The sequence below is a fragment of the Vulpes lagopus genome, chromosome 13 (assembly GCF_018345385.1).
Source record: "Vulpes lagopus strain Blue_001 chromosome 13, ASM1834538v1, whole genome shotgun sequence".
In the NCBI taxonomy this organism is placed as follows: domain Eukaryota; kingdom Metazoa; phylum Chordata; class Mammalia; order Carnivora; family Canidae; genus Vulpes; species Vulpes lagopus.
In genome coordinates this window covers 29,609,285-29,623,197 of record NC_054836.1, presented here as the reverse complement: position 1 = coordinate 29,623,197, position 13,913 = coordinate 29,609,285, and the positions used below count along the sequence as shown (strand labels likewise).

The following is a 13,913-nucleotide window of genomic DNA, read 5'->3' as shown; positions in this document are numbered from 1 at the left end:
GCTGTTGGCCTTCTATTTAGCCTACTCTGGGAGGCTCCCATTTACTGGGACTCTAATCATCCCTTTGACACAAGCAAAAACAATACAAAGAGATCTTTTCAAAACATATCCATCCAAGATATACTGTCGTTTTTTTTAAAAACCAGACATCACTATTATTTCTGTAAACATGGCAATTTTTTTTCGTGAAAAAAAATTTTTTTAAGAGGCTTCCTTTGTTTCCTAAATAGTAGGCAAGTACAAAGAATTTTTTTAACAGCCCACTGGACGTCCTGGACTAGCAGTGTTGAATGGTGTTCTGCATTTGTAAACACATGGTCTTTCAGATATAAATTTTTGTACATCAAGTATTAAAATTTTTTTATGCACGTGAAAAGATTTAGGATTTTTTTTTTACGATGTAAGCTCTCAACTGTGATGTCAGAGAGATGCTAGGAGCTGGCCTTTGTTATGTACAATACACTGAAAATCAAACTGCTGTGATGAGATTATCAGGAACCACTATGTGTTTACCATGAAAATGGCATTTTGGTAGAGCAGGATTGAATGTTTTTCTTGATAATTTTTGTTAAAACAGAGTTCTGATTTTAGAATGCAAATGCTTTAAATTTCAGCAGTCAGAAATAAAAGGGAATTAGAAAGGTGTTGTACTTTGAATTTTAGATTAAATATCATATTTTTCATTATTACAGAGAGTTCTGTTAGGACACTTAAGGACCATGATTAATCCACCAACATTTTATTCAAAAGTATTTAGTTTCAAAATATACTACTGGATATGAAGCAAACAATTTTGTGCCAATGTTAGACATACTCAGGAAAATTAAATGAAATGTTATTCTAGTTGTAGCTAGAACTTACTTGCAGAAATATGAAAGTAAAAAAAAAAACGAATGAATTTTTTAATTCACTGAGCTGTCTTCCATTTAAAAAAAACATTACCTTCCATTTAAGTAAGGTAATAGTTTTTAGGGAAATGTTTACAATGTACAATGTTTACAATGCTTGCCCTTGACTAATTTTGATATATAAAAATGTCTCAGGTCAAATTAGGTAATGTTCGTCAAGTGCCTTATTTTTCCTACACTTATTCCCAAATTTATAAAAACTAAAATAGACTAGCCTTAAAATTTTTTACTGCTCTGATATCTTTTTCATTCCTAAATCCATAAAAAGTAAAGAACATGGGGCTCCATGGTAAGTACTGGAGGAAGATTGTGAGTATAAACAGATGCTTTTCATAATGTACACTTTTCCTAAGGTATTTTTCCAACAGAACGGTCAACCTTAACCTCACATTCATTCTCACTAGTGATATTTGGGTCTTTTAATTTGACCTTATCATAACTTTCTCTCCATATATCCATGTTGTTTTTTATCCTACAGTTCAAAATGGAGTTCTAAAAAAAAAAGTCTTACCCTTCTACATTAAGAATTTTAATTAGAAAAATATAAAGTCAGGCTCCAGCTTTGACAAGGCACATATTCTGACCATTCTATGGATACAAATCATGTCTAATCAACTTTGGTTGTCTCTTTAATTTTTCCTCTGTTTTAATTGTGATAAGTTTAGCCTTTCCCTGTACCTATCCTTTTGGGAAATTTCAAGCTGGGGATAAAAAAAATAACTGGAAAGAACTGAGAAGAAAGCCCGAATATCTAGAGTATGTATATTAAAATATTTAGAAATTTTCTAGGAAATCAACATAAATTGAGCTGTATCACTGTGTATAAGGAAAAGCAAGAATGTAGTAAGTAATTAAAGACAATTTTAAAATCCACACTACTGGATGGTCATACCCTCAGAATAAGGGTTGGTAATATTGGATAATTTTAAAGTCCTATATCTATAAACACACTTTATTCATAATTTTGAATTCAAAGATGAAAAATTCACAGATGTTTTTGGGAAATGTAGCATCTATTTTCACTTTATGCTAATTACAGTTTATACAATTTCGACCAGATGGGTTTGCATGCACAGTAGCTAATTCATGACAACTGTCTTCAAGTATATTCTCTGAATGGTAGGTAGTTCTTGAAGACCTCTAAGTGATCTCTAATGTTCTTACTAATATTTATGGTTTTAAAATGTTATCATGATAACTCAAGTGTGATATAGATGAACAATAGAATGTACTATAGGGGCATTATTGTAAAGTATATACAATTTCTTGAGCTGTTTAGACATTTAGAAGTGAGTAAATTATTGTACATCATAGGAGATAATCATCTCCAGGGAGCTGAAGAAATGGTTACAATGAAGATTCTGTATTTGTTATCTAAAATTAACTTAGTACTTTTTTGTCACTAAAATTATTAGAGTCCTTTGCCCACACTGAGTAGTAAAATAGTGAAATATCTAGTTTTTCAGGTTTCAGAGTTCAGTTGAATTATTTAAAACAAAAGTTTTGTGTTTGTGTTTATTTTCTTTTAAAAAACATGATCATAGTATATTTAATATATTATCTTGTTTGAAAATGACTCAAGGTATATGTAATGATTGAGAAAAATATATATTCTTTTTAATAAGGTGTTATTATTATGGGCATTCACATAAACTTTCTTCTTTTATTGTTTTCCCTCTGTTAAGAATTTCAATATATATTTAAAAACAAGTGTAAAACAATGATACTTGATTTAATCTTTAAATCTTGACAGTATTAAATCTGATAGGACTATGCATTAAGTATAGTGGTGATTGTATCTGCTTTGAATAGGATACAGATTAAAGATAAAACACAAGTAATAGTTGCAATGCCTGGAAATTATTTGTTTTAAGCCTTTGTTTATTTGTCTGCAGATGACTCTTAGTATTTTAGTCATATATAGAATATACTGGAAGTAAAATCAGCAATTCCCAATTGCTTTTGAGTTAGCATTTGTCATATTTTATCCTTGAAAAATTCTAAGAAAAAAAAAGTATCATTACCTAATATCTTTCTGATGTTTTCACTTCAGAAGGACTTTCAGTCCATTTGGCTCCAATTTCTAGTCTAGTACGTTTGTGTTTGTCTCTTGCATTAATAGAAAATAGAGATACTTTATTGCAATTCAGGTGTGTACTCTAAGTTCTTATCTGCTTCTCTGTACAGCGGATGATGGTAATCTTTAAAAAATTGAAATATTATGTTAAAAAGTATATTTAACAAAGAATTGGTACATTTTTCTCCAAATAATTTAGTAAAAACTTCTGCTTGTTTCATATGTTGCTCTTAAAACAAATTGTTGCTGTTGTCGTTGTTATGGTTGTGATAATTGGCTAGTTAATTGTTATTTTATGAACCTCATCAATGTCAAAGAAAAAATTTTTAGGTAAAAATATGCTCTTCCATTTATAGGCAGGATATGATTTGTTAGGCATAAAAAAAAGTATATCCATTCCAGGAGAATTTTAGGAAATCCAGACAAATGTCTAAATTTGGCTGAAAATATATGCAGTGAAATAAGCAGTAATATTTTTTAAATTATTTGAAAGTGATTAAGTCTCAAATCTTCACCAAAAAAAAAAATACTATTTATAGTTAAAGTATTTCATGTTCCTTGTCAAGGCAGAATTTATCAAGCAATTTTACCCATCATTTACAAAATGACTTATCTTTTCTAACTTACTCGTTCAACTTTTTAGTGATTTAGTATACATAATTATATCACCACTGTGAAGACGCATAAAATTAAATGAGATATTATCTCTCAGGCAATGTGTTCTATTTCAGTATTTGCAACAATAAATCCATGCTTGAGAATCAAACTAAATTTCAGCTATTTCAGAGATTTAGTTTCTCCTGTGGGTAATGTTTCAAGTACTTCAAAAGTTTCATTTTATTTGCAAGTTTATTTGAAAGTTAAATGATTTGAGATATGTGGAGTTTTACTAGCTAGCTCTAGTAGAAGTTATCCACTACCTAAGAGGATATGTTATTTGCACCTCAGGTTATTTATGAATATATATATGAATATATATATGTATATATATATATATATATAGTAGGTATATTCAAACTGACAGAGACAGATATGTACATAGGTGTAAGAACAATCCACTAGCTTTGTAATTTGAGAGATAGCAGTATGAGGAGATGTCACATGCACATAAATACCTCTTTTGGTACTATTCTGTCTCCTTTTAGATTAGATGTCTGATTTGCTCATAAGTAGAGCCGTGTTTAGTAAGTCCTCTTAAAACACAGACATTAATAGGGAGGAGCAGCAGAATAAAATATCAGTTCCCTCTGGTGTTTTAGTATGGATTACAGGCTCAGGTTAGCCACCTGTCAATTGATGCACTTTTTTGGAAAGAGGTGGAGGAAACAGGGAGAGCATCTGTACAGGCCAAAGTTCAGGAATCAGAGTCTAGGGCCATGGGAAGTCAAGGAAATAGCCTGAAGACAAGGGCCACTAATGATGTGTTAGCTCAAGGAGGGCTTGACACCAAGAGTGAACTTCCTCTGTTTCATATTTTAAATCCAGCTGTTAAAATCTTGAGACTTGCCCAGGCCTATGATAAAATAAGTGTTCATTGAATTTGTATATATCCAGAAACATTCTATCTATGATTAGAGAATATTGCAAAAAAAATGCTCACTTTAATTGTCTTTTATTCTCATACTAGCCTCACTAGTAGTTTTCTTATCTTCCTTGAACAAATACTTAGTTGGGAAATATGTTAATGAACAATTATTTCAATGATACATTTAATCTAATCAACTATGGAGAACCAATTGAACAACTTCATACAAAAATCAAGAGAGAGTTAAAACAAGAGAAAATTTTAAAAATGGAATGACTGCAATCAATAATCAACTGGTTTTATTGAGTCCACATTAAATAATTTTCCAGCTTAAAATGATATGTGAAATACACATTTAGGTCTAATGTATGTATTGCACAACACATACATACTTGAAAATATAAGAGCAAATCTATTTTTCCTACTTAACTATTTTCTAATGAAACCGAGTGACTATTTCAGGGTCATGCATATTTTGAGAGGGGCATATTCATTGCATTAATTTTTATGTTTCTGTGCCATTCTGGATTTCATTATATACAAAAGCTCCAATTTATACTTAAAATGCTGATGGTGAAAAATGTCAGAAACCTAGCAGTTACTGACTCAAAAATCATTAGGCAAGGACGAGTGACTACAAAATAAGAGGCAATGATTCACTACTGATGTACATATTCACTGAACTGATTTCACTGGATATGCAGTTAGATTTTTTGGGAGATGCTATGTAAACAAAAAAACTACCATGTCCCAGCTCTGATAGTAGCTTTGTGATTTCTTGGTAAATTCTAAGTTCCCATCGCCTAATGAGCAAATTGGGTACCAATCTACCAAGATTTGTAATGAGAATTAAACATTATAATCTAATAAAGCACCTAAAACAATGGCTGGTTTAGGCAAGGATCTCACTGCACAGTAACATTGAACCTGAATTGGATTCCTATGCTTCATCAAGTTTTCACCCCATCCTTTTGAAGAGATAATATATACGGAGGAAAAATCCCAGAGAAACAAAATAAAACTGCAAACTGTCCAATATTGCATTTTTTGATAAGCTAAAAGCATTTTAAATCACTGGAAAAGACAATTGTGTTTAGTTAGAAATGGACCCTTAAGGAAATAGGACTTGAATTATAGTTTCAAAACACTAAGATTTAGTTGTGAAGTTGCAGATAAACAACAAAGGAGTGAAGTGAATTGTAATTTTTTTCATATTTTTGTTAGGTTAGAAGTTCTTACTATTTCTAGGATTCCAGATGAAAGTATGGATAGTCTAGTGTGTGGGGAGTAGGGAAGAGGAGAATCATGACATACTAGCAAACTTTTACATACATTTTAGCTATTTCATTCTCCCTAGCCTTCACCCATGGAATCCTTGTGACCCTAAACACTAAACTCAAAACCAGTAAAAATTTAAACTGCCAATATATTTCAGGTTCCACTACCTTACACAACACAAGGTATCTATTAGTTGCTTGAATTGGATATTGGAATATTATGAATTGGAATTGAACTATTTATACTATTATTATGCATTTATCATCTCTCTCCCATTTGAAACTTGTTTTTGCAGCTAGTACTCTGTCAACATTACCCATCTTCACAGACTAATGCAATTCATTGCACAGTCAAAAGGCTTTCATAAATACTCCCACCTTGGTATTATTTTGCTTGGCACCATCATGAGAAATCCCATGAGGTCATTTTTCTTGAATTACAGTCAAAAGAAACAAAATCAAAACCAGCCTTTAAATATATTGTATTTGATTTCTGAGGCAACTCCATAATGCTAATATTATTCTTGACTTCTGCTTCAATATAACTGTACAGTTTGTTATTCATATGTATTTTTTATATTGTGCATATTATAGGCTGAAAGGAATGCATGTATTTGAAGAAAACTGCAGACTGGCTAATGTGAAGGATAATAGTTCTCTAGGAAGAACCATAAGGTTCATATGAAACTGAACAACCTACCTGTGAAGTCTAAAAATCAGTGTTTAGGAAAGTCATATTGTTGTTTTTGTTTTCATATTCAGGCTTTCATAGCAAAATAACCACAGTTAAAGCTGTTTTGTCTTAATTGATGGCTGGTCTCAGTTCATGACTTTGGCTTCTCCACAGTCCATCACCCCAAAATGTCCCTCATACCTCCATCTTATTACTTAAATGTGCTCCTTTGTATATTTTTGTGGATCTTTCAGGGATAGTAATCTTCTTCCTGGGGAGAAGACTTGGTCATATTTTGGTAGTTGGGATAGGCGGTTTGCACAATAAAAAAATATATGGATACAGCTATCCCAATAACTCCATTTGTTTGGGCATTACTCTTTTCTATCATCATACCAGTAACACCTAAAATGGAGATCATAAAAGCAATCTTACAGTTTAATTTTAGTACACAGGTAATAGCAAAGGAAAGGGTTGGCTTAGGAGGCCTCTAATGGTATAAAGATCATGACTAGTGCTTGGATTTTACCTCAAGAGAAGATACATGTTTTATGGCATTATGGCATTTAGATTATGCATAATAAAAAATTCTGCAACCATGAGTTCTTCTGAGAATGAATGTATAATCCTTCTTGCTAGGATCATCAGAAATCAAGAGTTTTATTTGGCTAATTTTGGGTGATTTATTGGGAATGTGTGATATTACTTGAAAGCAAAAAAAGGAACCAAAGAACTCAGTGAACTCTGATGCTTCTTGTGGCTTAGCTATGTTATCAATTTTAAAGAGAAATTTGTAGAACTTTTTTTAATATACACCTGATGAGATCAACAGACTGAGAAGGAAAATCAGCAGTGGTGTTTAACCTTTCATTCATGTTAGGTAAAGTTCATAACATGTTAGATCACATTGCCCCAGAGAGGAATGATTCTTTATAATGTTTTTATTCCTCCTTTTCCAAATGCTTCTTAAACTATATAAACAATGAGATCATTTCATACAGTACATTCTGCATACAGTATGCCCAGATGCCAGAAGAAAGTTCTGTCTCATTCAGTATCTAACGTTCATAGTCCCAAACCTAGAAATGATCCAGGTTGGAGAGTTTAAAAATAAAAGCCACAAAACCAAAACTTTTTACTCCCACTCCTGTCTGCAATGTAATGAGTTTTAAGTTGTGTTGGCTAAATTCTATCAGTGAACAACTGCTAAATTCAATTTTATTAATTTAACTGTCTAAAATGTTTATGTTCATTTCCCCTACAAAGATATTTTTAACTCAGTTGAACAAAACTATCGATTCAATTATAATTGTTTTTCCTCTTTGTATTTTATTTCTTCAGATATTTTTTTCCATCTGCATTGCTTTCTGGGGAGTCAGAAGCATGAAACAACTTGCCTCCAGCCCTTCAAAATAACAGAAGTTTGTATTCAATTCTTTTGTTTTAATCAGTTGTCCACAACCATGGTATATTATGATTGCATCTGAAAATATAATCGTATAATGATTATATGAAGCATTTCTTTAATGAAAGGTAAATATGCATATCTACTTTTGCTTGCTTTCCATATTTGTTAGTTTCTATTAAAATTAAAGTCAGCTGAGATGACTTTTCTTTATTGCTAGTGTTGAAAGCAAGTAATCTCAAATACAATAATGTGACATTCACTGGTAGCATCTAAGCTAATGAGTATAAGAGAAGTGAGAGAAAAAAGAACAAAGATTTCATTTGCACTTTTTGACAACTTCCATTTGCTAAAATTGTGCTTAGATAAATACTTGTTGTCATAAAAATATATCACATTAGTTGTCGCTTAGGTCTATATTTACCTTTGAAAACCACATAACCTAAGGAGCTATGTTACTGAAAAAGACATCACTGAAATGGAAATGAATAGAATTTGTCAGAATGTGTGTATTCAACAGTTAATACATCTGTCTAATATGTTTGATCTGTTTGTTTTGGCAATTTGAAGAGCGTGCAGTACAAGTATCCCTGCTCTTCAAAAGCTTACATTATGCTTTGCTTTTATGCATTATGAAAGACCAACATTAGTACCTATTTTCACCAACTGAAGGAAATTTTCACTTTTACAAAAAAAGTCAGATCTTTCAGAAACCTATAATTTTAGAAACCTGTAATTCTGCGTTACAGGATTCCCCTGTTTTCTGAAAGTAGAGCCTTCTTATGAAATCTTTCATAAGCTAAAATGGTGTAAAGTGAAGAAGCAATTACCATTAATTTATATGGAAAAGTTTTGAGCATTCCCAGACCCCCCCCCAAAAAAAAAATCTCTCATAGATTTTTCTGATCCTTTACAATTCATCTTGCTAATGGGTGAAGAAAATAAATCAGAAAAAAGCACAGATGCTTAGAGACACAGTTCAAAGCTATGGCAGCTTGATGCTGAGTATAGTTCCCTGGGAAGGAGATTGACCCAGCCACTCTTACTTCTTCAGGTGTGGGTGGCCTCTAGAACTGCTCACTGCAAAACAAGTGCTGCATGCTATTTTTGCTTTACAACATTTTTTCATAGAAGCAAAAATTATCTTCCTGTTTCTTATTAGTTCAGGAAAATGGGTACTAATATAGGTCTTTCATAAAACTGAGGTAGCTTAATTAATGCATAACATAAAAGTAAGGGATACCTGTATTTTAAATTGTCACAGTACTGTTAAGTGTTTTTCTGTATGTTGGTAAATTGAACACCAATAAAAATTAATTAAAAAAAAAAAGAATCTTTCTAAACAATTTTTAAAATAAATTTCTAAATAAATTTGTCCTAAGGGTTGTATGTACATTACTCACTGGGATTGTAAGAAATCTGCTGAGTATTTTATTAGGAACTGACAGGAATAAGCAGGATAAGGTTCAAAATGGCGGGAGGGATTGAAAACAGCTGGAAAATTTTCCTTCCCCTCTTTCAGTATTTCTTAGATTTAAATGTACAGTTTAAGTACAACAGTCTACCCATATACATAGTTTCATTTTCCGTGGTTTCAATTACCTGCACTCAACTGTGGTCTGGAAACAGATGATCCTCTTTCTGATGTCTGAAGGTCAATAGTAGTCTAATGCTACATCACAGTGCCTATGCCATTTGCCTCTCTTCTATCATCAGGTAGGCATTTTATCTTCTCACATCATCACCAGAAGGAGAGGGTGAGTGCAGTAGAATATGATATTTTTAGAGCCGTATTCACCTAACTTTATATTGCTATAATTGTTCTATTTTATTATTAGTTATTATTGTTAATCTATTACTGTGCCTAATTTATAAATTCAGCTTTATCATGGGTACATATGTATAAGAGAAAGCATAGGATATAGAAGGCTCGGAACTATTTGTGGTTTCTGGTGTTCATTAGAAGTCTTGGAATGTATTCCCTCCAGATAAGGGGAGACTACCGTAATCAAAGTTATAAGCACCAAAACAATGCCATTCTTCATTGAGTTTTGCTTATTTTCATCTCCAAGTTTAAGACACTGATCAATTGGTTAATCTCATCTTAAAATGCGTTATTCATAAATAAATAAATAAATAAATGTATATTTAAGCCCTGAACAGAGAGAAATATAAAACTGTTAGAAGAATCAGACAGCAGGTGTCTATGAGGACTCATGATGCAAAATTGAAGCACATTTGGTTTTCAAACTGCTAAGGAGGAAGAAGATTAAATTTTGCATGATGAAACAATTAACAAATTATATATCAAGCGTCAGAAGTAGAGACTTGGCTTTGCTTCATTCATCTTTTTAAACTTCTTAATTTAACACAGTTAAAGCAAACACTTAAGGCCATAACAAATATTAAACCATGCTTTGGTTCCTTACCAAGAGTTTGTGTTAGACTTTGCATATGTAGGATCATATCAAAGCAAGGAGCCCTCTGCTGGCTGAAAATTGCTAAATTTATAGCATAAAAATTCTGAATATTCATATTATACATCCTAGAGACTTCAGTCTATAGGTTACATCCCCAAGGGATGGCAAGAAAAGAGAGGTTTCATTAATCTTTAGGTAAGTTTTTAGTGTGTCAGAATAGTCCATTGGGTTGTGTATAAATACATATATATGCTTGAATAAATGTGAATTTATAGGAGTGATCTAAAAAATGGAAATTTAAGACAAACAAAAAGGGAAAAGGGAAACAAAGAGTTGCAGAAGGGGAGGTAAGTGGAAGATGGGGTAACTGGGTGATAGGCATTAAGGATAGCACATGATGAGCTGAGCACTGGGTGTTATACTATTTGTTGTCAAATTGAATTTAAATAAAATATTAAAAAATAAAAATGAAAATAATTTAAAAATTATAAAAGATACTTCTATGGTAAAGTTCCATTTTCTTAAAGTAAATGCAAATTCATCCATTCTCTTTTCTCTCTTAAGTACCCTCGAGATCATTATAAATGCTGTTCTTTTGGAAATGCAGACATTTTCAAGCTACAAATTTTCCAGATAAGCAGTCTTTCCAGGGCCTGTTTGTGTTAACTGAGGCACTTTGTTCTTCACCTTTAACCTTGCTAATTTTCCAGTCCAGTTTTCTCTTGCCTAGTACTAATACATGATGACAGTTCATATAACTACTATAAATGTTGTGAATTAATCTTGAGTGAAGCCATGTAATTTATGCTTACTCTCGAATGAAGCACTACCTCTTTCTCATTCTCTCAAGAGGGAAAGTACTAAAAATAGAATTCATCAATCACTGGCTGCTTCTAATGGAGAGATGCAAACTGACTCAGCAAATAATTATAAAGATTCTCAGATTTGGTAATCTACCATAAAGAAGGATAGAGAGGGAAGGCATATTTGTTTGCTGAGTAGTACTCAATTAGAATTATTTCATTTAGTCTCTAAAATCCTGGGAACTAAGCACTGTTAATACCATTTTACAGAAGAAAATTCTGAAGGTGACAGAGGTTCAAAAACTTTCTCAAGCCCAAAAATGGTTCCCCCACCAAATTTCAAGATTCTGAATCCCGACATCGAAGTCCGTGATCTTTCTCCATTTTGTGATGTCAGATATCCAAAGTGAATCTTTAGAAGTATAGGCTGAGGATCCTAAGCTCACTGTATCTCCTATTCAATTTGATGCTTCAAAGTAAAAAAAATGAAATTCAGAGGATAAGCAGTTTAGTTACAGGATAGATTTGGTGAATAGGTAGATGATTACAGAATTTCACTCTAAGAATGATAAGGTCATAGGTTTATTTATAGGATTGCCATGTGCCTACAGGAGCCCATTCCTGCACTTGAGTTTATTTGATAGAACTGCCCATTACTTTAGCTCTATTTGTTGTATCATTTACTTCCCCTTCATCATGGTCTTTCTAATGATTTCTGTTAAACTTAATGTAATCACCTAGTGGCCATCATATTCAGCACTATGTGGATCTGTAATTATGTATCTAAAGTTGAATTAATCACCAAAGGAATGAAGCTTGTTATATTTAACATTGGCAGCTTAGATTAATGTTTATTAAAGGTTCTCAAATTTTATTTTGCTGGTAATATGTCATTCAGTATGGAATTTGCAATAGAACCCCCTAGTGGAATATTGATACACATTATGGTGTAATGTCACTTAATTGAGACAGCAACAGTAATTTAAAATGAACTTCAGAGGATCCCTGGGTGGCTCAGCAGTTTCTCTCTATCTCTCTCTCTCCCTCATGAATGAATATATAAATAAAAATAAATAAATAAAATAAAATGAAATGAGCTTCATCCTTTATCCCCCCTCCTCTATTTTTCTTTCATTTTCATAGCTTCCAGAATCTCAACGAAAGAAAGAAAGATAGAAAACACAGAGGCTAGTTTAGTTTTCAGAGTCTTAAAACATTTTTGATGTCATGATTGTCAGCAACGCTGTGGAAGCAGGCTGGCTCTATCTCAAGCCTGCCTCAGTAAAAGAAAATTGATAATATTTTTCCTTTATCAGAGTATTTTTTCAAATCTCACTGTAGTCTGCATTCCCTTCTTCTCAATAGTATAACATACTAAACACCTTCCTCCTTATAGACTCAATTAGGAAAAGTTATTAGCAAAAAGAAGTGAGCATCAATAGTTTTGTCTTCTTTTGGAATTCTGTAACTCTAATACCTCTATAGTCAGAATTTCCAATCAATCCAGACACTTCAGTATCCATCAGTAATAAGTTCATCTGTTGAGTGTGTTCTCCTTTTGTTTTGCAGCCAAAAATCCAAAATTCTAACTTGCATAGATTTACATTACAGGAAACAGAAAGAAGCAGTCTTTGTCTTTGTACATCAGTTTTATCTGTGGATCATTGGAATTTTGATTTAGGAAGACTGAAATGGTGCCAGAGTATCTGTACTATTCAAAGTTCTGCCAACAATAAGTACAGAGGCCATAACCAATCTGGAGTGGAAGAAAATTTTCTAGATCCTCCCTTGAGTTTCAGAAATATACAAGAAAGATGTACAATATAAGGGAATATTCTTTCCATAACAAATATTTCAATTAAAGAAAGAGATGGTACTGATTAAACATGGATATTTAGATTTGCTAAATACCAGTTTAGCATGAGATTATTTTTACATATATTTTTAAAAGCCTAAAGGTTTTTACAAAAAAAAAAAATAGGTTAAGGGGCAGCTGGGTGTTTCCTTGATTGAGTATCTGCCTTTGGCTCAGGTCGTGATCCTGGGGTCACAATTGAGTCCTGCATCAGGCTCCTCCAAGGGAGCCTGCTTTTCCTTCTGCCTGCGTCTCTGCCTTTCTCTTTCTCTCTCATGAATAAATAAATAAATAAATAAATAAAATCTTTTAAAAATTGGATTAGTATCAATGAGATAGAAAATACAGGGAGGTCTAGCAGACAAAGAAGATGTACTCAAAAAACATAGTCACCCAAGGCCCTGTTTGCCTCTGATTTTTTTATCTTTGTATGAAAAGTTTTGTCCAGGTTATTTTACTTGTTCTTTTTTATTATTAAAGTAGAGTTGACACGTAATGTTACATTAATTTCAAGTCTACAACATAATATCATAACCAGAGCTGAAACCTGAAGTCAGATGCTTAACTGGCTGTGCCACCTATGTACTCCTACTCACTTGTTTTACTTGTTTTTTTAATTGGAACTTTGTACCTCTTAATCCTCTTTACTTATTTCACCTGTCCTCTGAATGATCTAATCTTACTGTTTGGCTGAGTAATATTCTGTTGTTTATCTATCCCATGTCTTCTTTATCCATTCATCTATTGGTGGGACCTTAGGTTGCTTCCATATCTTAGCTATTGTAAGTAATGCTGCAATAAACAGAGGTGCATATATCTTTTTGAATTAGTATTTTTGTTTTCTTTGGGCAACTATCCAGTAGTGGAGTATTGGATCATACATTTCTATTTTTAATTTTTTGAGAAACCTCCAATATTACTTTCTACCATAATCATACCAATTCCCACCAACAGTGCACAAGGGTTCCTT

At 32.4% G+C, this 13,913-nt stretch overlaps 1 protein-coding gene across 2 annotated transcripts in view; it reads left to right on the top strand.

Annotated features, from left to right (window-relative positions):
* AGMO (alkylglycerol monooxygenase) overlaps window positions 1-9,195 on the top strand; it is a 334,118-nt gene extending 324,923 nt beyond the window's left edge. For both annotated transcript variants that reach the window (XM_041727450.1, XM_041727449.1), the window contains one exon: window positions 7,802-9,195. In XM_041727450.1, the coding sequence (XP_041583384.1) occupies window positions 7,802-7,876 (75 nt within the window). In that variant the 3' untranslated portion in view covers window positions 7,877-9,195. The remainder of the gene's footprint in view (window positions 1-7,801) is intronic.
* The last annotated feature ends 4,718 nt before the right edge of the window (window positions 9,196-13,913 follow it).